General features: G+C 34.9%; 1 protein-coding gene and 1 long non-coding RNA gene across 7 annotated transcripts in view; one reads left to right on the top strand and one right to left on the bottom strand.

The window, feature by feature from the left end:
• Nucleotides 1–1,269: 1,269 nt before the first annotated feature.
• LOC126970911 (uncharacterized) lies at nt 1,270–2,966 on the bottom strand. The gene is made up of 3 exons (XR_007730724.1): nt 2,624–2,966; nt 1,807–2,074; nt 1,270–1,723 (listed from the first exon to the last, which is right to left on the bottom strand). It is a non-coding gene; the product is annotated as an uncharacterized LOC126970911 (long non-coding RNA).
• A 2,257-nt stretch (nt 2,967–5,223) lies between these two features.
• Nucleotides 5,224–26,022, top strand: part of LOC126970782 (AT-rich interactive domain-containing protein 2) — a 45,437-nt gene continuing 24,638 nt past the window's right edge. For 3 of the 6 annotated variants that reach the window (XM_050816863.1, XM_050816864.1, XM_050816858.1), the window contains exons 1-19: nt 5,224–5,745; nt 5,827–5,917; nt 6,064–6,173; nt 6,288–6,406; nt 7,671–7,883; nt 8,050–8,294; nt 8,995–9,203; nt 10,204–10,297; nt 10,764–10,925; nt 13,002–13,166; nt 13,878–13,994; nt 15,173–15,334; nt 16,468–16,637; nt 17,671–17,789; nt 19,860–19,933; nt 20,375–20,488; nt 22,472–22,537; nt 23,621–23,698; nt 24,536–24,563. In XM_050816863.1, coding sequence (XP_050672820.1) covers nt 5,651–5,745; nt 5,827–5,917; nt 6,064–6,173; nt 6,288–6,406; nt 7,671–7,883; nt 8,050–8,294; nt 8,995–9,203; nt 10,204–10,297; nt 10,764–10,925; nt 13,002–13,166; nt 13,878–13,994; nt 15,173–15,334; nt 16,468–16,637; nt 17,671–17,789; nt 19,860–19,933; nt 20,375–20,488; nt 22,472–22,537; nt 23,621–23,698; nt 24,536–24,563 — 2,431 coding nt within the window. In that variant the 5' untranslated portion in view covers nt 5,224–5,650. The remainder of the gene's footprint in view (nt 5,746–5,826; nt 5,918–6,063; nt 6,174–6,287; nt 6,407–7,670; nt 7,884–8,049; nt 8,295–8,994; nt 9,204–10,203; nt 10,298–10,763; nt 10,926–13,001; nt 13,167–13,877; nt 13,995–15,172; nt 15,335–16,467; nt 16,638–17,670; nt 17,790–19,859; nt 19,934–20,374; nt 20,489–22,471; nt 22,538–23,620; nt 23,699–24,535; nt 24,564–26,022) is intronic. The other 3 variants (XM_050816861.1, XM_050816860.1, XM_050816859.1) reach the window with 2 other exon arrangements.

Below are 26,022 nucleotides of genomic sequence, written 5' to 3'. Positions count from 1 at the left end.
AGAACCAGCAGACGAACTTCCCCTATCCGAATCCTCGGTATCTGACTCGGAGGTGGCTGAACGTCTCATTGTAAGAAGAAAGGATAAAGAGAAGTATACCCCTTATAGAGCGACAAATTATTATAGGTTATACGACGAAAATTCAAATAAGAAGGAATTTATTGTATTTCTCAATCGCAAGCAGGGTGAAGTCAAAATATCAGACAAGGACAGGTTGGGTTTGTCAAATGGAATCAGGAGGCATTGCGTATCGGGTGTGTTGCACCTGAGGTCCGTTAATGCTTTTAAAGTTGGTGTTACCTTTGACCTGCCTAACAATGCGAATGTATTTTAAAAAAAATGAAAAGTTACTTAGCGAGTTGGAGATGGTTGCCTCAATTCCGGCTTCTGAAACGGAGGTCACTGGAGTTCTTACTTCTGTTCCCACTGATTACTCCAACAAAAAAATTCATCAATTAATTGCATCGAGTAAAAAAGTTATTGCTGTGAGAAGGTTCATGCGGCGAGTAAAGGACCCACAGGGTGTTGTCTCCTTTGTTCCAACGCAAACTGTTGCAGTCACATTTGCATCAACGTTGTTACCTGAGTATGTAACACTTGATCACTGGAGGCATGAGGTTAATGTATATGTACCCCCTATTAAACAGTGTCTACGCTGTATGAAATTTGGCCATATTGCTAAATTTTGTAGAAACAATGAAGTTTGTTCCATATGTTCTGACAATCACAATTTTAAAATGTGTCCAAAAACTTTAACAAAATGTGCCAACTGTGGTGGAGATCACATAGCTATCTCATCTACCTGTCCTCTGAAAAAACAAAAAATTGAAGAAAACAAAGTGAAGTCCCGTAGTGTTAGATACTCAGATCTCTTCAATGAATCTGCTTTCCCTCAATTAAACTTAAAGTATATTGACACACACCTGAGCAATCTTATAAAATCTGACAAATTTATGAACCTCTTGGTTGAAGCAGTTTTACAAATTTGTACGAATAAAGATAAGTTAACTATAAATTCAAATAGTATTAAGGAAATTCTGAATAACACTTTTAGAAAAAAGACACCTAGTTAATTGTTATTATGGATACATTGAATATAGTGCAGTGGAACGCTCAAAGTATTATTAGTAATAGGCTTATTTTTACAAGGTTTTTATATGAAAATCATATCCATATTGCTATAATTTTGGAAACTTGGTTAAAACCACATCAGTATTTTTTAATAAAAGGCTATAACACAATAAGGAATGATTGTGGTAATAAACACAATGGTGTAGCAATTTTTATTCATAATAATATCACATTTTCTAACATAAATACATATTTTGATAGTGCTCTACAAAATGTTTGCATTAAAATTAAAATTAATAACAAAGAACTGAGTATTGTGAGTTTTTACAGTCCTTCCAATTCAAATCCTCCATTTAATAAAAACAATTTAAACAGTTTAATTAAGTCCATTCCAGAGCCAATGATATTTGCAGGTGATTTCAATGCTCATCACATGTTGTGGGGATGTGTTGATACATTGCCTCGAGGTAAAGATGTTTTAGAGGTTATAGATGAGAATGGTCTTGTTATTCTGAATAATGGTAAGCTACCACAATAGGATCTCCATCTTGGCGTCCTAATGCTCTTGACTTGACTTTGGTAACTCCATCTTTGGCTCTTTTATGTGACTGGTCAGTTATTGACAGTCCTCTGGGCAGTAGTTATCATCTCCCTGTAATAATAAAAATGGCAGTAAGTAGTGATAGTATTAGTTTGCAAAACACATTATGTAATAATCTACATTTGCCCACTCACCCTAATTATAAGCAGGTGAATTGGAATATGTATAGTAACTTAGTTGTTTCTTATTTGGATGATGTTAAATTTGACACTTTATCTTCAATAGATGCTTTTAATTCCTTTTGTAATATTTTACTTTCTGCTGCCAAGCAGTCAATCCCTAGCTGTCTGTTTTCCAAAAGTTCTAATAGTAATAATGCTACTAGTTCTTGTTCACAAAAATCTTTTAAATATCCTTGGTTGCCTTGGTGGAATCAGAGGTGTACAGAAGCAGTTTTAAATGCTAAAAATGGTTACATTAATTTTAAAAACAACTCCACTGATGAAAATTATGTGGAGTTTAAGAGATTACGGGCTTTAAAAAAACTTATCTTAAAAAGTGAAAGAAGAAATAGCTGGATAGGCTTGTGCAATTCATTTAATCGTTGTACTCCTTTGTCTTCAATTTGGAAATACATGCGCAAATTTAACAAAACTTACATTCCTGACAGTGTGTTGAATGATAGTTGGATTCCAGATTTTCTACAAAAGTATACTTCTGACTTTGTATCAAATGAGTTAACTAACTATGTAAATGTTGTTAATGATAGTAATAAATATTTGATAGAGCCTTTTTCTTTACAAGAACTAAAATCCGCTTTATTTACTAGAAGAGATACATCTTTCGGTCTTGATACCATTCCATATATTTTACTCAAAAAACTTAATTGCCACAGTCTCAACATCTTTTTAAATAATCTTAATCGCCTATGGAAGGAGAATACTATTCCTGCAGAATGGAAAACAGACTGTTTAATCCCAGTTTTAAAGCCAGACAAAAATAAAATGTTACCTGACTCTTATAGACCTATAGCTCTCACGTCTTGTGTTGGGAAGATATTTGAGCAGCTTCTAAAACAACGTCTCGAGTTCTTTATAGAACAAAATTGTCTTTTGCCTAATAATCAGTTTGGTTTTCGCAAAGGTCGGTCTTCTAGGGAGAGTATAGCGCAGTTACAGCTTGATGCGCATCAATGTTTAGCAAGTAATCAGTATCTTTTGTCTGTATTTTTTGACATCTCAGGTGCCTTCAATAGTGTAAATATTGCCGTGCTTTGTGACGAGTTATCAATGTTAGGGATACCAGGTAAAATAATAAATTGGATGCAATCCTTTTTGACTGACAGAAAAGTATATGTAAAATTTAATAAACATTTGTATGGACCACGACTCTCTTCTCTAGGTGTTTGTCAGGGGGGAATATTGTCTCCTTTAATTTTTATTATGTACATAAGACTATTGAACCTTATTTTGGGGCCAAATATAGTAAACCTACAGTATGCAGATGACTTAGTCGTCTATGTATCGGGAGTTGATCTGATTAATTTAGCCGCTACTATTAATAAAGCACTTGTAAATTTATATCAATACTTTTCTTATCTTAATTTAAATGTAAATCCAACCAAATCAAAAGTCTTTGTGATTGGTCGTAAACGCATCATATTGCCTCCCATTTTATACAATGGCATTCCACTGCCTATTTCATGTGACATAAAATTTCTAGGTGTAACATTTACTCCAAAACTGTCTTGGAAAAAATATACAGATAGTGTTATAATTAAAGCGAATAAAGCTTATAATGTATTAAAATCTTTGTGTGCAACGTCGTGGGGAGCGGACCCTAAAATATTGTTAATTTTGTATAAATCGCTTATTCGTAGTCATTTTGAATATGGCTTTCATTGTTTCGCCGCAGACAGCAAAATTGTTAATAGTCTGGATAAAATACAAAATAAATGTATGCGTACAATATTGGGTGCACTTAAAACTAGCCCAATAGCTGCTATGCAAATCGAGGCCAACCTTCCTCCTTTGTGTATTAGATTTAGTTATCTTAAAGAAAGATTTATTTTAAAGCTCTATAGCTTGCCGACGAACAATCTTCTTAAGAATCTTATTGCTTATCAATCGTCTTCATTTCCGAGACAGTTGTTTATCTTGCAAGATTTTTCTTCATTTTTTAAATTTCTACAAGATTTAAATATTCATCGGAATAATGATATACTTCCCTGCCATGCAGGTTCTTTTCGATGTAAATATTCTTCAATTAATGTTGTAATAGATCCAAATTTAACTTCAAAAGAGGAGGTTCATGTATTATTGTCAGAATGGTCTAATTGTAAATTTGTTTATACGGATGGCGCAAAAAACAATAATAATGTTTCTTTTGCAATCTACCTTCCTGAAATTAGGAAGGGTATTGGCTTTAAGATTAATAGATATGCCAGTATTTTTACTGCTGAAGCCGTCGCTATTCTTTTTGCTTTAAAGCATATTAAGAAACAAAATCAACTTAATAAGAAGTGGGTAATAGTTAGTGATAGTATGAGTGTGTTAAAAAGTTTGTCAAATAACAAAATGAGTGCTAACATCAATTACATCATTTTTGCTATAAAGGAATTGTGGTTCGAACTATGTTTAATCGATATTAAAGTGGATTTCGTTTGGGTCCCGTCCCATATAGGAGTAGCAGGAAACGAAAGCGCTGATTTTCTAGCTAGAACTATCATTAATATATCCGATCTATCCCTATATCCTGATTGCAAAGATCTAGACATTAACATACCATATACAGATATAATAAGTAATCTAAAACAGCGTATGACTCTTCTTTGGGGAAGATATTGGTACAATTGTACAGAAGTTGAAAATAAGGCTCATTCGTATACTTTGTTAGATAGTCCCGTTAATAGCACACCCTGGTTTTGTAAGTTTAAAAATAACGCTCACAGAAAGTTCTATACTACAATAACACGAATGCGTATTGGTCACTATCGATTGAATTTTCATCTTCATCGCAAAAAAATTGTCTCCTCTCCTTTTTGTGACCATTGTAATAAGCAACAAGATCAGTCTCTGGATCACATCTTTTTTGATTGTTCGTCCTTTGGCATACAGCGCCTTGTGCTGATGGATGAGCTACTGGAAATATATGGTGCACCCAATATAATCCCGCTCTCAGTAATAGATCTATTAAAGGACACATCAACTTATATGTCCTTGTATAAATTTGTATGTAGTACTGTAAATACATTGTAATTTGTAGATACATACGTTGTAAATTTGTTTATAATTATGTAAATACGTTATAACTTGTACATATACAACTAGTAATAGCATAGCGCAATTCGCGAACTCAACAGATAATGTAAATAGGTAGGTATTATTCTAAAAAGTTATGCAAATTACACTGGATTTGACTTTAAGAAAAGGGGAAAATTATTAGAGACTATATTACTGGATTTGGACTTACTAAAAGGAAAATATGGAAAATATTCTTTAGAGAATTATACATTAACGGAAATGGTAAAATAACTGATGACTTTAAGACTGGATTGGATTTGATGAAAGAAACTACTATAAATATTCGTTATCGAATATACATAATTGGAAAAGGAAAATGGAAATAATGTAAGATGAAATGAGAAAACTGGATTGGACTTTTTGTAAAACAAAATAGTGAAAATAATAAATACCAAAGAAATGAAAATACTAACGACAAGGCAGTAAGGCCCCTGGCTATAGCCTGTTCGAAAGAACGAATTAATATAAAAAAAAAAAAAAAAAAACAAGAAGTCAAAAGACAAACACAGGTCAAAGATGACGGACTCCAAACTAAGATATTTGAAACCACAAGCTTGCTTTGAAAACTGAAAATAGCGATTGTTTCAGTTGTGAAGCTTAGTTTATTACATTAATTTCAAGTATTTGAAATGGTCAATAGTTAAGGTCTTTTCGTGTGTTTTTGTTATAGATAATATTATTGTCGTTTTGTATAAAAAACGTATTTCTAGTACCGCTATTATATCCAAGCACAAAAATGGCAAAATCTCAAATAAATACCAGAACTAGAGAACTTATATTAGATAAGGATACATTTCTTAAAGAATTAAAACAGTTTAATGAGAGTAAGAGGTTGGTATTGTGTTTAATTTTCGAGTTAAGTGGAGTTATGTTCGTGGACAGAAACTTTGTTTATATTTACGTTTGTTTCAGTATACCTTACAAAATACCTGTTGTAAACGGGGTTGAAATTGATTTATATCTTTTGTATTCCTTGGTGCAACAAAGGGGTGGCCTAAACAAGGTATTTTACTGTCATTATTAAATATTATTTCATTATCTACAAATCTGCCTATATTTGGTAAACTGTAAATCTCTCAATACTGTCGTTTGTACTATTTTAACTTTTCAAAACAGATTTTGTGCTATTATTATTTTAAAATTTTATAGGTAAATCAAACTGATACATGGGAATCATTTCTGAGACCACTCAAATTGCCATATCCATGTGTCAATGGATCCACCCTGTTAAGAAAAATATATGGAATGTACTTAGAAAAGTAAGTCCTATTTATTATTTTCTTTTACTTGAAAATTCAAATCTTATTTATTTTGATAAAAATACAACTATTTGGCTTCAAATAAAACAATTCTATCTTAATAATTGTTTTAAGATATGAAAGAGCTAAGGGTCCTCCAGGAAGAGATGATGATAATGATATGGATGAGGATCCCAGAAGAAGCAGAGGACACATACCAAGGGTTACTTTCACTGGGGGAACATATATTTCAGGTATTGAGCAGTGTTAATAATTATAATAACAATTTACTGTACTGGTCCATCTCATCATCTCAGATCTCTCACCATCTCAGATTTAGATACATACATAATATTATTATGCCTGTTATGTAAGGCCGAGGGGTAAGGAATATGTTCTCTATCTGTCTATTTACTTATTCATAATGTGTATTCATGAAATACCTAATATATAAAATTCTCATCTTGCGATGTCTGCAGTTAAACTCCCCTGAAACCGCTTGCCTGATTCTTATGAAATTTTGTGTGCATATTGGGTTGGTCTGAGAATCAAACAACATCTATTTTCATCCCCCTAAATGTTAAGGGTAGTCCATCCCTGATTTTTTATACTTTTTATAAAAATTTAAATTTTTTTATGATACAGCATTAAAAATATATATGCAATTTTCAACTCTCTACTATCAATACATATTTTTATATCGCGATTTTTAAAATATTCCATCCACAATAGGGTTGCAAGATGGCAATCAAATACAATAAGTACAATAAATTTTATCTATCTATGATATATTTGGTAGGTCTGAGAATCGGTCATCTAATTTTTATGCCCCAAAAATTTTTATTATTTAATTTATTTTTAATTACTTTATATGGCAATACAACATTTGCTGGGTCAGCTAGTATAAATACAAAAACAAGTCACATCTATGAAGATTGTGTAAATTTTTATCCTGTAAAAAAAAAAGCTCTTGAAATATAATTGATAAAATAATAAATTTATTTACAATATTAATCTTATCACCGTTTATTGCTACCATATTTATCAAACATTGAATAAACACAAGTTTTACGAGTGGGAGGTTCTTTTGCACAGTATGCCGGCTAGATTATGGGTACCACAAGGGCGCCTATTTTTACTGTGAAGCAGTAATGTGTAAGCATTAATGTGTTTCGGTCTGAAGAGTTCCGTAGCTAGTGAAATTACTGGGCAAATGAGACTTAAAATCTCATGTCTCAAGGTGACAAGCACAGTTGTAGTGCTGCTCAGAATTTTTGGGGTTTTTCAGGAATCCTGAGTGGCACTGCATTGTAATGGGCAGGGCGTATCAATTACCATAAGCTGGACATCCTGCTTGTCTCGTACCTTATTTTCATAAAAAAAAGTTAGGATCTCAAGCCATCCTATATTATACATCCTATGTATTATGAGCTGACGAAAAATCATACACCAGTTGTAGCCCGTTTCTTCTGCTTTAAATATAACTTTTTGTGCTACTAAGAATATTTAATTTTACAGCATCGGGGGAACAGCTTAAAACACATGTGCCACGATTTCCAGGGCCTTCAGAGAGGCTAACCTTATCACTACTGTCTCCAATGCCAAATGAACAAGACTTTGCAGTTAATGTATGTACAGTACTAGCAGCAGATCATTCTAACAGACTGCCATTGAGTACATCACCACATATATTAGATTTCATGCTGGCACATGCAGGAGTTTATAATCATTGTAAGTTTTTGAGCACAAGCTTATTATTATTGCAAAAGTAAGCCCTCCATATTTGCTTGGTATATTTTACTGTGTATGTAGAATCTATACAAATAACTGTAATTTGTTTTTAATGTATAATCCCTGTTAAACCATTATAAATAAGTCATGCAACATTGATTTTCAGCAAGTCTTCGAGATACAATTGGTAGGTCAATTTATGAAGCCAGGGGTCGTTATCCTCATGATTTCTGGCAGTTACGAGCAGGCGGGGGTGGTGCTAAGGAGTTAGCTGATGAAACAAAGTTCATGCAGCCTGGAATTGAACAGCCAGAATTAATGGTTCAAGCTTTGGTAGCGCAGAACACTCTCACTGACTGTTTGGTTAATGGTGGGGAGGATGAGGAAGATCTGGAAAAAATAATGAATGAAGTAAGTATTATTATAGTTTGATGTTGGATTGTTATGAAGCATATTATATTAATTTACCATTATAAAAATTTCGTAATATTTTTGGTTTATTTCCGGTTGGCCCACAATAAAAGCCATAAAAGGAATACTAAATTACTCAGGGTGGGACAAATGGATTTCTTAAAACTCTAGACTATACTACCCGTTTAAGTGGATGTGCAAAGCCTAGGGGAAGTAGTCGATAAAAGATTGCATTCTCAATATTTATAAATTACAACTCTTTGTACACTGTAAATTCGAATGTTGTGCTGGGCCACTGTTCAGTGACATCACTATGACACTATATACGTTATGTTATGACATCAATGGTGTGTCAGCACATATTCATAGCCACATGATGGGACACAGAAAAAATAAATTCAAAATATTTTTTCATCTTAATAAGTTATAAATCTTTTGTGATGTTAACAGATTGATACATTTTTGATGCACTCAAATATTGAGTAGTTGTTTTACGCCTTGTTTAAATTTATTATATCATTCAAATCATCAATCAAGTTATTGTTCATTGTATGAGAAATACTGAACAAACATTAAAATATGACAAAATATTCATGGACTCCACTCTGGGATCAAACCTCCAATCCTTTACTCAATTAGTTGTAGTGTATTTTGATTTTTTCATATCATGTCCTAAATTATTTTATTTATATATAAATAGGTAGCTGAAACCCAGCAACCAGAACCGGAGGCTGGAGAGGATTGGGTAACAGAACCATCAGATGAGGATGTCCTATTTGCCCCGGAGCTACCTGGAGGAGCAAGTTGTGTTTACACACAGAGAGTACTTCAGATCGCTTCAATAGTTAGATCTCTATCATTTCATGATGAGAATATACAATATCTGGCACGGAATACTACACTTGTTCGGTAACATTTCTATTTATTTATAAAATATAATTTAACAACACCACTTACAAAGAGTGGCAACATAATAAATACAAGTTGTTAACAGTACTTAGGTTTGACATCAGAACTGCACATAAATATATATAAATATAACGTAATAATTGTGCAAGTTAGAAATTTCCAATTTTAGTAATATAATTATTAATTTTGACTTCTAATCTAATTTCTTTAGTTTTAATAAAGTATTGCATATGAGAGTTAGTTTATTTATTAAAAAAAATATTACTATTATTATTAGTCTCTGCGCACTATACGCATGCGCACACAATAATATAGTAGTCAGTCCACCAGCCAGTAGAGGCAAATTATGTTATCTCTCCTGTCTCTTATTTTGGGTTGGTAAAAGATCTTGGACATGCAAACAGGCACGCTTTAATGTCTGCCTCAGCCAAGAATTCATGGCAGCCTAGTACGCGTATACACCATGCTATATTGGAATAAGAAGACATAACATTAACACCTGTCTCATGTAGGGATTGCTAGAGATTTCGGTAGGACCAAATGGTCATTTGCCTCTCAGTCCTGACAATACTTCTCTGGCTTCTTCCACCACCGCTGGCATACACATTCGTCTTGCTCTTGTCCTGGCCTGTTTTAAGATATTTATCTAGTATTAGTACATCTATATATATGCTAAAATTTATTGAATTAGGCCTTATATTTCGGAAATCCATAATTATCCAAATTTTGTGAGCTGTAAAATTTTGTCAGTCTCGTGCCAAAATTTAGCGAGGCAACATTTCCTGAGGATGCCTCATGTAGAGGCGAAACCGGTTGATTGGTTGAGGACAAATCTTAGAAGAATTTACACTCAAGAAAACTCACAAAATTTGGATAATTATGGTAAAAATTCTCACCAAATAAAGACATGTTCTGTAAATAATCTATTTATAGAAACAATTTTCAGATTCTTGAAAATGGACGCATAAAATTTTTCATGTGGCATTAATTTTTTTTTTAGGTTTTTATTGCTGTGTGCAAATTGCTGGGTGGGTGCTCTTCGACAGAGTGGCTTGGATACTCTGGGAAATATAGCAACAGAGCTTATTATCAAGGTTATTCAAATTCAAATTAATGTGATAATTTAAATATGAAAACTGAACTTCATTTTCAAGAAATCGTATTGAGAACAACTCTTTCAAGTTAGATATAGATTGTACGGCCAGAAACGGGGTAATTCTTTATGTACAAAAATAGCGGCAATAGTTGTATGAAAATCTCTTTGGCGGTACCTACTATTTGTATCTGGCTGGTTTTGCTTTTATTTAAAAAATAGATATCTTTCAATAGTAGAAACATATTATTAAACTTTTTTTTTATTAAAAAAAATTGTGAGATTAAACCAAGAAGTTGAGAGATAGCGGCCGAAATTGATATTGATCAATTCCGGCCGCTTTCATTATTAAATGTAAAGAAACTGAAAAAAAAAATGTATTTTCATATAAATGCAGAAAAACCCAACCTAATTTTACCAATTGAAGCCCTCTTTAATATAGAAGAAAGTATTTTTTATGATGACAGGAGCCGTCAACCTGTCTCATATCCCGGCACGTGCTGTCCACGATCCAGACGGCACTATCTTCGCCGGACCGAGCCAGGATATTGGCGGCACTGGAGCTACTTAATAAGTTGTCTCAAAACGAGGCGAATGAAGATGCTCTGCTTAAATCATTGGAGTCCAAAGTGAGTTTGTGGAATTGTTTAATATTTAAATAAAGTTTATTACAGTAGCACCTCTATTAAGTAGAGGACTTGAATTCAAATAAATCAAATCAAATACATATATTTGTCCCAATATGTAGTATAGTTACATACGTACAGCAATACTTATTCTTAAAATGTTAAAATTACAGTTGGGAGACAGGAGCTCAAACTAGGTAGAACCTGTGCTATGAGTCTCCTGGCTCCCCCACTCTACTAATTATATACAATTATATACAACTAATTATATCATTGCATTTCATTGTCTATATTATTCAGACTTAATATAAAATATGGTTGTGTGTGTGTACATTTGTATGAATGCTTCCAAGAGAGTGTCATTCTCTTTTCAGTTTGTCTGTGTGTTCAGTGTGAGTAAATATGATAAATATTGTTTGAACTTATATGTATCTCTATTTATTTGTATTACAGTAACATTGGGGCTAAAATATTTTCTGTTTCATCATAATCGTGTTTAAGTAGCTTGTACTTGAATATTAGTAAGTCATCACAATAATTAATTTCGACACTTGATACATAAGATATTAAGTCTCATTGGCCCTGTAATTTCAGCACATCAAACCAACACGTATTGGTACTTGTACATTCAAAATTCAAAAACTCTTTATTGCAAGTATATTTCAAAGAAATTCTTTTGTACGTCATACTTTAAAAAAAAAGAAAACTACTTGAACATTACAAATATAAAATGTAGATGAGTATATAATTATTAGCTTGTCCAAATATTTTTACGATTCAAACAATGCCAAATATTTTTACCATGCAAACTGTGCAAAGAAAGTTGTTAATGTGTTAGTGCGGTGTTCGTGCCACTAGTTGATGTGTGTAATATAATTTCCCTCACTTATACATAGGCTGCACTAAAAGTATCGGGAATGGAATATTTCCACTGTTCCTGTCATATTAAAATCTTTTTAATTGAAAATTGGTCTTAAAAATCGAATACCATTTATTTATTTAAAAAAGATTCTCGGTCTTGTCACAAGGTCCTGTCAAACTTGTTGTTATTATGACTTTCGTAGTTTCTGACTGAAAGACTGAATTTCAACGTGGACGTGTCAAGCTCAGTGATGATCCCCGTCAGGGTCGTCCAAAAACTGCAGTCACCAAAGAAAACGTTGATGCAGTGCGTAAGCTGATTGAGGAATATCACCATGTGACATACTGCGCAATTCAGGCAACTTTAGACATTGGCATGAGTCAAATACAAATAATCTTGCATGAACAATTAGGTGTAAAAAAGTTGTTTTCCCAATGGATACCGCATTTGCTCTGTGTAGAGCAAAATGCGGCTTGCGTCACTTGGTGCGTCAGAACTCTCGTAAGAGTCCACGCAGGATCCTCAAATGCTGTATACAACATCGTATCAGGTGACGAATCCTGGATATACGCGTACGAACCCGAAACAAAAAACCAGTCACGAGTTTGGGTGTTCGAAAATGAGTTAAAGCTAACGAAAATTGTTCGTTCACGGAGTGTTTCAAAAAAAATGGTGGCCACGTTGCGACTATTCCTCTTGAGGGACAAAGAACGGTTAATGCAGAATGGTATGTTAGCATTTGTTTGCTACAGGTCGTTTCTGAACTCCGTAAAGAGAACTGCAACCTCCGCATTAACCTCCATCACGACAATGCGAGTTCTCTCACCGCGTTTTTAGAGCAAGAAAACATAGAACTATTAGATCATCCGCCGTACAGCACCGACCTAAAAATGTGTCAAATTTCGCGGAGAATACTTCGAAAAGCAATAAATACATTTTTAAATAGTAAAGTTGTGTCACTTCCTTGTTTCCCGTAATTTTCATTGCCGTCCTCTTGTAAATATTTATTTTTATTTTTACGAGTTTTTTTTTCAAGTAGATGTGGTCAAACCCGCGCCTGTAGAGATGACGCCACAAATGTAGACTTGACTTGGCGCAGTAACGGACGGTTTGGCTTAGCGGTAACACCTCTCGGATTACAAGGCAGTATCTCTACAGGCACGGGTCGACAATAAGTGTCGGTACTACTGGTTCAATGTGCTCGACATGTGTGTCAGGTGTACAGCGACGTGTGCTCGCTGCTCACTCTGCGCGACATCATGGCGCTGGTGTGCTCGCTGGAGTGCGTGTACTCGCTGACGTCACTGGGCGAGGCCGCGTGCGAGGCCGTGGCGCGAGTGTCGGGTGTGCTGCACACGCTCGTGTCGCTCGTTACTGTCGAAGTGAGCTGTGACGAATATTAAGTTCCGCATGCGCTATTGGTACAACGTTCCAATCCACAAACATCACATTTTTAAGGAATTCGTGTTTAAAGTTTAATCTGGGTTGGGCTACTAAGTGATGATGTCATTTAAAGAGTGACAGTAGGACTGCCATTTCTTGTCAGTCCGTTAATATGAATCACGTGACCAGTTTTGTGTTCTTAACTCAATTTCGACATGCTTGTGGTTTGGAACGTTTTTCTAGAATTACGTCCAATTTATATCCGCAACACAGCAAAAATTTTAGTGACAACGTTCCAAATAAATTTTAAAATAACATTCGAATCCGACCGAGGCCGCCATTTTCTTTGAGCGAGGTTTGGATAACGTCATAACTTGTTTATTACAAGTTAACAGTTAATTTATACAAATTTTAAATTTTAACAACTATTCAGACAGCCGAAATGTGAAAAACATTTACAAACACATTCGTAAAATTTTCTGCACAAACTTTAAAAAAAATTGGTACATATAATTAAATATTTTTTTCTAATTTCACCTGAAATTGCTCTTTAACGTCCCGGTAATTATTTGTATTTTGTAATTTGTTGTTGCGGATAAATACTGCCCATGCAACTCGACGTCTATTATATTTTGTATAAAAACACCCCATTTTCGAACCCGTTTTTGCGAGCTAAATGTTTGCGATGTTTTAGTCAAATTTTATTTCAGGCTCAAAGCTACGGTCCCAGAGCGTGTATATTGATGCGAGTCGTAGAGACAGTGAGCGGACCTGCAGCCGCCGCTGACAGAGAGGCCGATAAAGAAAAGGCACATCAACTAACTCAGGTAATAAGGATGGAACAAGGCAGATACAGGTCTCCATTTGACTTCCAGACCTCGATTTAATGGTCAATTGCTAATATTCAAAATCTACATAGTCGAGGTCAACAACTTGTAATAAATAAATACAAATGAGTAATAATAATAATATTGACACACTTTTGTACACAAATTATCTTGCCCCAAGTTAAGCATATATAGCCTGTGTTATGGGTTACAAGACAATGATATATTTAATACAATATACTTACTTAAACATACATATATTCATATAAACATACATAAATACATTTAAACATCCATGACTCCGAAACAAACATCTATATTCATCATATAAATGCTTGCACCTACCGGGATTCGAACCCAGGACCTGTAATAAAGTTATGAAGTAAGTAATGAAGTTATGGAAGCAGTATATACATTTCTTCAAGTCTGAAGTTATCATAACTTGTCAATCATTGTTGCTGAATGTGGATGACCATATTTCGTTGGTTCATTGATGGTTAAATTAAGATGAAACTTTGAAGAGCAATAGCTGCTTTGAATTGATACTGTAACGATGTTCGATTTCTTATTCTTAGTTATCGAATTAGGTACATTACATGTACTACATATAGTACATTACTTCATAGTACTCATTTTCCTATGTAACATCAGTAGATTTTGTCGTAACAATATGTTATATTTTTTTTAAAGTGATAACCCTCACTTCTAGGATTAATACACAAATAAAATTTGAGAAACAAAATTTTATGAACGATGCGGGATTCGAACCCACGACCTCCGGCGTTCCGTACCGGTGCTCTAACAAACTGAGCTAACCGTTCGAGTACCGCCTCGTTATAAAATTCTGTTTGCTTTGTTCAACTCTCAGGTTGTGGCTTCATCTACAGGATCTACTTTACAGTTGATAACCTGCTCAACCCCAATATTTGCATATTAGGAAATTGACTAGAGATGTCGCTCTTGTAAATCTAAACAATAAAACTCATGATGCCACAACCTGAGAGTTGAACATAGCAAACAGAAATTTATAACGAGGCGGTACTCGAATATATATATACCTACAACAGCGTTTCTTTTGGTTGTCGATGAATTTATTCCTAAGTTTTGTGTTTTAACAGTATTGCAAACAAACACCGGATAACCAGCGAATGTCAATCATAAAAAAATTAATTTTCTAGCAACAACTAATCCAAACAAAACCGGAAACGTCACAAGTGACGTCAGCAACTCCTAACGTAGTCACTACGCACGCGCCCGCGGCCGTGGCCGTAACGACGACCGCGCCTGTGCCGCCATTATCATCAATACAACAATCGCATATTCATCAGAGAACTGTCCAGGTAAGATTTCAAATAGGTATTTTCTTGATAATTTTTTTAAAGAACAATTGATTAGGTAGCCGTGAAGCAGTACTGTATAAGCATTACTGTGTTTCGGTCTGAAAGGCGCCGTAGCTAGTGAAATTATTGCTCAAATGAGACTTTACATCTTATGTTTCAAGGTGACGAGCGCAGTTGTAGTGTCGCTTAAAATTTTTGGGCTTTTCAAGAATCCTGAGTGGCACTGGATTTGTAATGGGCAGCGTGTATCAATTACCATCAGCGGAACGTTCTGCTCGTCTTGCCCCTCATTATTATATTAAAAAAATCTAAACATGTATTAACTGAGACAGAGATTAGAGGCAATAGTGGTTTTGGAAGAATTAAATTTAGGATTTGTTGGAATTAAACGCGATGAAACATCCGCCGCCCTGTAATCATTCTCTAAATACGTCCATTCTCTGAATATTAAGGCGCTAATTTGGCGCAATATTATATCAGAACGTATAAAAGAATCCTAGCTGACACTGTCATCGATTATGGTTTTAGTAGCTATGGTAGATCCTGCAAAACAAATCTGAAAGATATTTATAACCTGCAGTTAAGATTACTAAAAACAATTGTACCAAAACATATGCTAAATAAAAATAAGGAAAATTATGATCAGCTCTTCGGACATTGTTGTGTCATGAATGTGTATGATAAAACTAAATTTTCTATTTTAACCGAAATCAATAATCCCACACTGTCAATCGAAAAAAATAGACCTAAGGGTCTATTTTTTATTTAACCTAAGGGTTTACGACAGCTTGATGTAAATCACTAATACGTTTTACCAAATATTAATAATAAATATGGGAAGAGAACGGTTAATTATGTAATACCAGATTATATTAACGAACTGCCCAAAGAGCTGCAAGAAATGTACATAAATACCATGAAAATCAAAACTTTAAAAGATACTTCCTGAAAAAAGAATAGGATTTGAAAAAAAAAGAATTGAAACTTGAAAATTAAAAATAAATTGAATGGCTCTAGGTACCCAGCTAAACCCGTGAGGTTTTCGTGGGACTTATTTCATAAAAATGTATGTATTTGTTCTGTATTGGCCAGTAAACGTACGAGACACGTTATCTCATTATTTGTATGTGAAGGAGAACGAACACTTCGTGCAAGCGTGGCTCCGCTCGTCGTACGAGCCGCTGCCGGCCGCCGACACCAGTTCGTGCGACGCGGGCGACCTGTACCGCGCCTACGTGGCCGTCTGCTCCCAGCTGGGCCGCAAGGGAGTCGTCGCGCCCGCGCACTTGCCGCGGCTGGTGAGGTACACACACCTCCCACTGGCAAAAATAGGAACTACGGTCGCCATCTTGAAATGGCATTCGACCGTCAGTGTCTACTACTTTCGAGTGTTCCGTGTGTTTTATTGCCGTACTTCTAAATTTTAAGCGTTCAATTTGCCCCGACTTTTGTGCACATTTGAATTAATTAGCAACAACGACACCCATCACTTCACAGATAAGTTGGTGACACTGTAACTGGTAGCTGTCTATAAATGGACGATATATATGTTGAGTTAAAATACAGATGTTACTTTAGTTTTAAATTATTATTAGTATAGTTTCATATTTCATAACACTTGCCCTGGCAATGGCAATTATTGGGGTCGAGCAGGCTATCAACTGTAAAGTAGATCCTGTAGATGGAGCCACAACATAAGAGATGAACGAGACATACCAAGATTTACGAACCATGCGTCACTCGAATGGTTGGCTCTGTTGGTAAGAGCGCTCGGACGGAAGCCGAGACGCGCGGTTTCGAGTCGGTTTTATTGGTATAATTAATCCCAGAATTGAGGGATATCACTTTAAAATAACAAATTAGATAGTCATTTACTTGAGGGTTAGGCTATCTCTCTCAATTGAGAACTACATTCTCAATATCTAAGACTTGAAGAAAGGACAAACGATCGTATGGATCACTTGTTAATAAGTGATCACCGCCGCCCATTCTCTTGCAACACCAGAGGAATCACAGGAGCATTGCCGACCTTTTAGGAAATGTTTGCATGGCAATTTAATAATAATTTTATTTTTTAATTTCAAGTTTAATTTAATCTATCCGTCTGGGTGTATCTTATATCAATCTCTGAAACTTAAAGTACTTTGTTGTGTTCTGTATTCTTTTTATCTACTTTTCAAGGGCTTTACTTGTTTCGATCATATAGAAGATTTAGTTAATCAAATATGTTATTAAAAACCAATTCGAATAAACATTGTTTTTATATTTGAATATGAGTTTAACTGTTGTCTTACTCCTTCTTCAGTTTGATGCGTAAGTATTTGTTGTGATTTCAGGTCAATATTTGGAGGCACAGTGGGTCCCAATACAGTGAAGTCCAGTACTGGTGAGACCCAGCAAGTGTACATCGGGATCAAGGCTAAGAACCAGCCCCCGAAGTCTGCCCCACCCGCTGGTAAGTAGTGGTATTATGTTCAATGATAATCACATGCGAATAACAAGTGTTTTAAAAATTAATATATATTTTCTCCGAAAGTGCCTTTATGTTGATGTGGCAACTGGGCCGGAAGTGACTCATATACGGGAAAAATATGCGAGCGAAAAGTTATAGGAATTCCATTACTACATGGTTCCGTGGGCAAGAATACTTGCATGAAAATTCATTTCTATCATGATCTTCTTTATTTTTTTTTTTAATTAGCTAGGTATTTGGTAACTTGAAAGACAATACTGCTACTGTTCCGCTACAATTTATATACAATTTATGTGACATAATTCAAAAGCCTGTTACAAATCGAATCAATTTATTGAACTTAAATTGATATAAACAAAATAGAAAAAAGAGCACCGGCACGGAACGCCGGAGGTCGTTGGTTAGAGTTCATAAAAAAATTGTGTATTAAATTGATATTTTTAATTTGCTTAAACATTTAGTACTTTTATTTTCATGTCCATTCTTTCTTCCTAGAACTTCTGCCAACAAAATTAAATGCTACCTCTAATGCATTGATTTACAATAAGCAACTGGACTCCCAATCGCCTGTTAAAAGGTCGTCAAAAGTTTCTGTGGGGCGTTGTATATACATAACATACAGATAAAAGTTAATTGCTCATAAAAAGGTCATTGATTGTGGTGCAAAATGTATTAAAAAGAAATAAAAGCTAGTAATTGGCATATTTTGTCGATAGACGATTATTTCAATGAACAAGTACACGTATAGCACAACTCTGGTGATACGGATAGGAGGAATGTTTAATAAATAAATTCCGATGGATAATAGAGTTTTATGTATAATATAAAATATAAATATGTATGTAATTTAAGTAATCTTTTTAAAATTAATAAAATTTTGCTCTTGCCAGGATCATGAAATATGAAATTATACTTGACTAAATGATTTGTAATTATAATATTATAAGTATTTTTAATAATCTAAAATTTTTGCTAAACATTGTACGTGAAGGAGAAACTGGAACGGCAAGTATGTATTTCATTTTAAAATGTTATCTGTTTTTATAAAGTAGAAAACAGCATGTTGTAAGAAATAATAAATTCTTCATCATTATCTTGCAATGACACCTTACTGTTCTGTTTGAAAGTAATAATCACAAATTAATTACTTCCTTTTGTGACGGTTTTCCTATGGTCTCTACACATTGAAGCCGCCGGCATCTATCCTTCGGGCTAACTTCAGAACTGTTTAAAAAGAAAAAAATTAAGTGATAAATCCGGTGGTACAAGAGTCATAGCACCAGCCAACTGGCAGATAGTGATGACCTAGTGTCCACAGAGATATGCGTGTTATTTTAACTTTTCGTATTCTCTATAGAAAATATAAAATTGTGTGTTAAAATTATATCGATACTTCAATTACTCCCCGAGATCCATATCGCAGTAATTGTAAGCATATGCGCAGGGCGCGAGTTTCGACCGGATTCGTGCAATACTTTGCGCGCTCTGGTACGAGTCACTAGGAGATTTCGCAAGTATTGTTTATAATGTGTAGTTTAAATATAAGAAAGTCATGTGTTGTGCCGAAATGTAAAAGCACAACTACTAAATAAGGAAATAAAAAAGTGAGTGTTGACCTGTGACGTCACACAGTGGCTGCGCGCCCGCGCTGTAAATAAATATTTATGGGAACTTTAGATGTGTTTTACACACATCTAAACTAGTAGGTATTTTGAAATGAAACAAAGACCATTGTATTTATGTTCATATAGACTTTATTGTGACAAAGTTTAAGGGCTTTCGCATACCCATTAAAATTCTTCATTCAAACCAAAACAATAGCAAGCAGAGAACACGAGAAAAGAAGACGGGCAACTAAGTGAACGGATTTGCCGACGGCTTATCTGCTTGAAAACACGGCCGGTCTTCAGTCATTCATTGTACATGATCAAACTATCAGAGTTGGAAATCATTTTTTGTTTATCAGCTCCGGATTTTACGTAGGCGTTTAGATTTAATTCATAATTAAGGGAGTAAATTAAACGTAATTTTAGCTAATGAATTCAATTTCAGGACCATCTTCACCAATCCTTAAAGCCCAGTTGACGAATAAAGTACCAGAAGTGAAGCCCGTTACACCTCCACAGGTACTTAACTGTTTATATGTATGTATATTGAAGTAGCTTAAAATAGTGTAAAAGGTTTTTATAAATTCTTTAGACAGAGCGCCGCTGCGGCAGTATTAGAGGCCTTCCGTCCCCGGAAGGCGCCGGTTCGATCCCTGTTGTAGTGACAAATTCTGATTTTCAAATACATATGAACGCTTTCAATGCTCTCACGATGATGGAAATTACACAAACATGCAAAGAATTTCAAATTTTGTGTATGAACTCTGACCAACGCACTGGAGTAGTGATGGATGACTTAAAACTGGTTCAGAAGGGCTGGAACCCAGGGCCGTTATCACGCTTAGCGTCAAAAAAGCTGTGAATACCTTATTCTTTATAATTTCTTCCATTTATGACGATGGAATTTGATATTCCCTTCCATTAATGTGTGTTTTTTAAATCAATGCTAACATATTTCAGGCGCAGCCAAGCTCTCACCCGCATTTGTCCCAAGCCCTAGAGACGAACCAGTCGAACACTACCTTAATCAAACATTTGCTAGCGCACAAAGTAAGCCCCGCCGTACAGACGCAAGTAAGTTTCTACTAACAATACTAACTGACACATTATTATTACATTTATTACAAGGACTATATCAGAATTGGTACACATTATGTAAATAATTATCGCTGCATAAAACGTAATTTTTTCAATTCAGTATTACCTATCATTCATATAATTGAAGTTGAACTTAACAATATTTTAAGTTTTCGTTTTAAAAAATTGTTAAAAAAAAGACTACAAAGAGATAAGATCTTTTTTGTTTCCAAAGAATAACTTCAAAGAAAAAAAATATACGCAACAGTAATTAATAAAATAAAATGGTATCTATATGTACCTATCAATATGACACAGATACCATTTCCGTTTCTGTGTTCTTTTCATAATATTTTTATTTTTTATTAAAAAATAATTTTATGCTTATTTATATTATTTTATAACTTCATTTAAACTTACTATAGACTAGTGGACGGGTATATAAATATATAACATATATAAATCCTCTAAAATTCACAGATATATGAAATTTATTAAATTCAGAGTATGTTTTAACTCGGCTGTCAATTAATTTGACACATGTGGTGACTCAATGAGTGACAGGAGTGATTCAGTAAAATAATCGACAAACCGGTAATGTTGAATCACATACTACAATAACATGCATGATATAGACTGAAAAGCAAATATCTCTGGCCTTTGATCGTGTCTTACCAATGATCGAATTCTTTTCATTGGAACACAATATAATTATAATAGAGAATATAATTTTACATCAATAATTTCTGATGATGATGTAGATGAAAAGATATAAAATATTTCATTGATGTCGGACAATGACGTTCTATACATAGTCAGATCCCAAAATGTAAAAACTAATTTGTTACTACGTCTTAAAACAGTTTTAATTCAGTGTACGAGATGGATGTTATTACTCCTGTATTATGTCATTTTTTATGACGGTCTTATGTCTAAAGCTACCCATATTGGACGCTTTACACGAGTATTGTTAGGGTTATTACATGGTCATGGTACGATACGTCGTTGGTGAGAGTTAAGTAACGCATTGAGCATGATAGAGCAGCCATAGAACTAACATTATGACAATAACTAATATACCTACATCGGCATGTGTCGTTTGCTTTATACAGAGCATGATTTGAATTATAAATTTTTATTTAGTACGAAGATAGGCAACTCTCTTGCAATTTTGATGGCACCTTTTAAGAGGCTCAAATCAAGAATGTAAAAAAAAGTGAAGCAGAATGGCACTCAATCTTCTTTCTCGAATGCTGATACAAGCTATGGTGCGAAAATATCGTCAAAAGAATGCCGAAGGCAATTTCGCTGTACCTTCATTCTAAGGCCAGTAGTCCAAAGCGTGGCCTGGGCTGAAGTGAGCAATCAACTAATGGAAATCCCCGTTGTCCAAACTTAACCCTTATTAGGTGATTTTTTTTGGAAGAGTGTTGGTGTGTTGTTGTTCCTCCGTTGTGTTGCAAGAGAATGTGGGCGGCGGTGATCACTTAACACCAGGTGACCCGTTCACTCGTTTGTCATCCTCTTCCATAAAAAATAGATAATTATATTACTCATATAACCCTTTCATGTCCGTCTTCATGACTTGTTTTAATGTTAGATAATTTATACGTCTAGATAGACTATGACAGCTGGGAACACGACGAATAAGATTAGCGATGAACAGATTTTCTTTATTTTTAGCAACACACGCACACTTAAATATTGACATACATATCGCGAGTGTAAGACGTAGCTGTTACGCACACTGAAGTAATAAACCTGGCCTGTTGTCATTCGTTGCCTAACAGCAAGAGGCTATCTAAACGTATAAATTATTTAGATAACCTTAACCTTAGGGTTTAAATGAATACTTATAAATCTGAGGCAAGACAAGAATACAGAGTGTGACTACTCTGTATTCTTGCAATGCAAACTCAATGCAAGCAATTTTTATATTTTCCTACCCTTCCTATCATTTATGATTTTTTTTAAATTAAGGTTGCCCAGAGACAACAAAGAGTTGGAACTCCTGGCACTGTCGTTGTTCAAACCACTACAAGCTCGGTAAGTTATAATTTTCAATGAAGTTTAAAGATTCTGTTATATAGATAGATAGAAAGATAGACCTACATATATTATGTATAATACTAACATATAAAACACTTACTGACAAGCACTACAGTTAAATGCTAACTCTAATGTTGTATCATATTGGTAATTAGGTATTTGGTAAGTATTGTAAATATAATAGTGGTTACAGTATGAAATTGTACTGGAAACATACAATCATTTACTTTATTAGATAAAATATATTTATTTAATCGAAGTATTTAACATCGTTATATAATTTATTTCTTTCTGTGGACCTCGACTTAACAAACTCTTCAATGGCATTTTGTAATGATGAGTTTTCAAAATCGCGGGAAAATGGTATTTAGGTTGACCCTGGGTCCAAAAGACATTTGCTTTTGCTGTTGACTGAATCTGAGGAACTAGTAAATTACACCATGAACCATGAATGACCACCCAACAGATACGATCACTCTTCTTCTAGGAGGAACTTCACGGAATTGTTGCAGCGTTTTAACTAGAGTTTTAACTATCCGTTGCAATGTTCGCCCGCGATTATCGTATAGAAGCCACTTTTAATCACACTTCACAATTCACTCCAAAATCTCTTCCATTCTGTGCCCTGTACTTAAATTAAATAATGAAGCAGTAATTCTTCAAACCATTTATATATCTTATTTGATGCAAATGCAAATGGGTCCATGTTGTTGATATGCTAACAGTGGACCATTTAGCTAATTTCTTGGTATCATTGCATCAATGAAAAATGTAAAAAAAGTTTTACTTTGATAACTTGCAACATTGAGGCTTTAATTGATTACAGAGTCGTGCTCAAAACGGCAAACTCATACTTAAACCCCTATCATTAATTAACACACTGAAGGGACCGTTAGTAAGAGCGACATACTTATCTGTGACGGCATAAATAATCTGTAGCACTTAATAGAACGTTTGAAATTAATGTCTGAACATTAGTATTCAGTAATATTTAAGCATTATTTATTTGCTATGCCTAAATAAACGTGGTTATTTTAAAAGCCGTTATATTAATTAAACAATATTTTATATATTTTTAAGGGAATGGACGTAGATCCGGAGGCTCTTATAAAGTGTACGACTATAACTCCAGGAGGCATTGCTACCACTACCGAAAAGGTAAGTTCTCAACTGTTCAAGAAACTTCCACTATTCTTCTTCGACAAGCCGACTTTCCACTCTAATAACTTGTTGAGCGAGGCATGCGACTCAGCGTGACCACACGACCACAACTCGACCTAGTCGTCCCGGTGACGTCACCGACACCTACACAAACGATACATAACCCAAACACTAGCGATAAGTCAATACACCGTCTTAGCTGTGAAGAACGGTTAGCACGACGTACGGAGTTTTTTTTGGGACGAGACGAGCAGGACGTTCAGCTGATGGTAATTACGGCACACTATAAGTAATTAAGTCTCATTTGCCCAGTAATTTACTAGCTACGGCGCCCTTCAGACCGAAACACAGTAATGTGTGAGCATAGAGAAAGCACGGCAGAAATAGGCGCCGCTATGGTACCCATAACCTAGCCGCCATCCGGTGCAAACCTCCTCCTATCGGTGAATGGATAAGCCATTTCCTTCCTCGAACATATAGTAGGGAGGGAAGCGATTACTTATAGCGAGCATGACTTAATCTGAGATCTATAAGACTATATCTTCGCTCAGACTTTACTGAATACAGGTAACATAATGGTCAATGATTACCGCAGTTCATCTTTTTTTGAAACACTTCATGACTCATAAGAGTGATTTGTGAGTGCCTTTTACGTAGTACATTCTTTTTTTATTATTGTTCTTATGTTATATTTATCAGAACAACGGCTCAGGAATTCCCATCCAAGCAAGTACAATTTGTATGTTCATTTGCATATGCGAAGACGGTTCTTTGGGAACCACATTGTAGACGTTATTTTGGTTTGAGTTTTGATTTTATTGTATTCTTTTTTAGATCGCGATGCCGGCTGAGGAAATATTGGGTGAGTTTTTGGAAATTTTTGACTAAATTAACTCAACTGTGTATCTCGAATTACTTCTAATATAATATATTCTATCTAGAATTAAAAGGAATGAATTTGCCCGGCAGATTTTAAAAGAGACGTACGTAATAGAACAATATTTTAATTAGATGTTTCCCTCGCATAGTCGCTGGTTTAATTAAAGGCACATAAGACAGTTCAAATCTCAGGATATATAACAGGCATAATGGGATGTAGTTGGAGACATTTTATACTACGCCTATGATGAGTTACGACTCCGCTTAACCCCAGTTTTGTCACTTAAACATTTTTTTATATTGTAAGAGGACAAACGACCTGATGGTATGTGATCACCACCGCCCATACTCAAAAACGCAGGTGTATGCGCCTTTTTAAGAAGGTTTAATTGAAGCGACCAGGAAATACTGCACAAGGGACTTCACAGGTTGGCTGAAGGTGGAATAAAGCTCAGCGAAAACAAACTGTGGATTATATTTGAACTCACATTTACTAATCGTTCATTCTTTTCTCATTCATCATTATTCTAATCACCGTGCAGATGAATCACGTCGACATGCTAACGCTCTTTTTAGTATGTGTAAAAACTGCAGAATTGTTTTGTTGTATAGATGCGGTCGAAAAGATGGGACAGATCGCCATCGTAGTGAGATCATAGTGAGTCAAGTCCATACACTTCATAAATCACAAATCAAAAGAATGAACTGTGATCAGTTTGCGAACGGTAGTTAGTTTGCGGACAGTGACGTCACGCAAACGTTAAAATGTCTAAAAAGCATGTTTGCTATGGACTACACTTATTTTGAATATCGTGACTCCGTGCCGCTTACATTACAAGCATATTTTTTTTTATGGAAAAGGAGGACAAACGTGCGTACGGGTCACCTAGTGTTAAGTGATCACCGCCGCCCACATTCTCTTGCAACACCAGAGGAATCACAGGAGTTGTTCCCGATGAGTTCCTTTTTTTTAAATAAAATAAGGCACGAGAGAAGCAGGACTTTCAAGTAATGGTAATTGATACACCCTGCCCACTACAATGCAGTGCCGCTCAGGATTCTTGAAAAACAAAAATTCTGAGCGGCACTACAACTGCGCTCGTCACCTTAAGATATAAGATGTTAAGTCTCATTTGATTAGTATTTTCACTAGCTACGGCGCTCTTCAGACCGAAATACAATAATGCTTACACATTACTGCTTCACGGCAGAAAAAAGCGCCGTTGTGGTACCCAAAATTTTGCCGGTATCCTGTGCAAGGGAGCCTTCCACTGGTAAATTGGTTCCTTTCACGCTACAACATTGAAGGTGTTATTACAAATATTTAATTTAAACATAGCCTAGACACGTGTTTTGTTAGACCAACGTCTAAAATGGAGTTTATCTTCTTCTATTACAAAACTTAAGCTATGTTTAACTAAAACGTCGTTAAAGACAACATA

The sequence above is a fragment of the Leptidea sinapis genome, chromosome 22 (genome assembly GCF_905404315.1).
Source record: "Leptidea sinapis chromosome 22, ilLepSina1.1, whole genome shotgun sequence".
Lineage (NCBI taxonomy): Eukaryota > Metazoa > Arthropoda > Insecta > Lepidoptera > Pieridae > Leptidea > Leptidea sinapis.
Note: the sequence above shows the minus strand (reverse complement) of the source record. Positions and strands in the feature narration are given on the sequence as shown.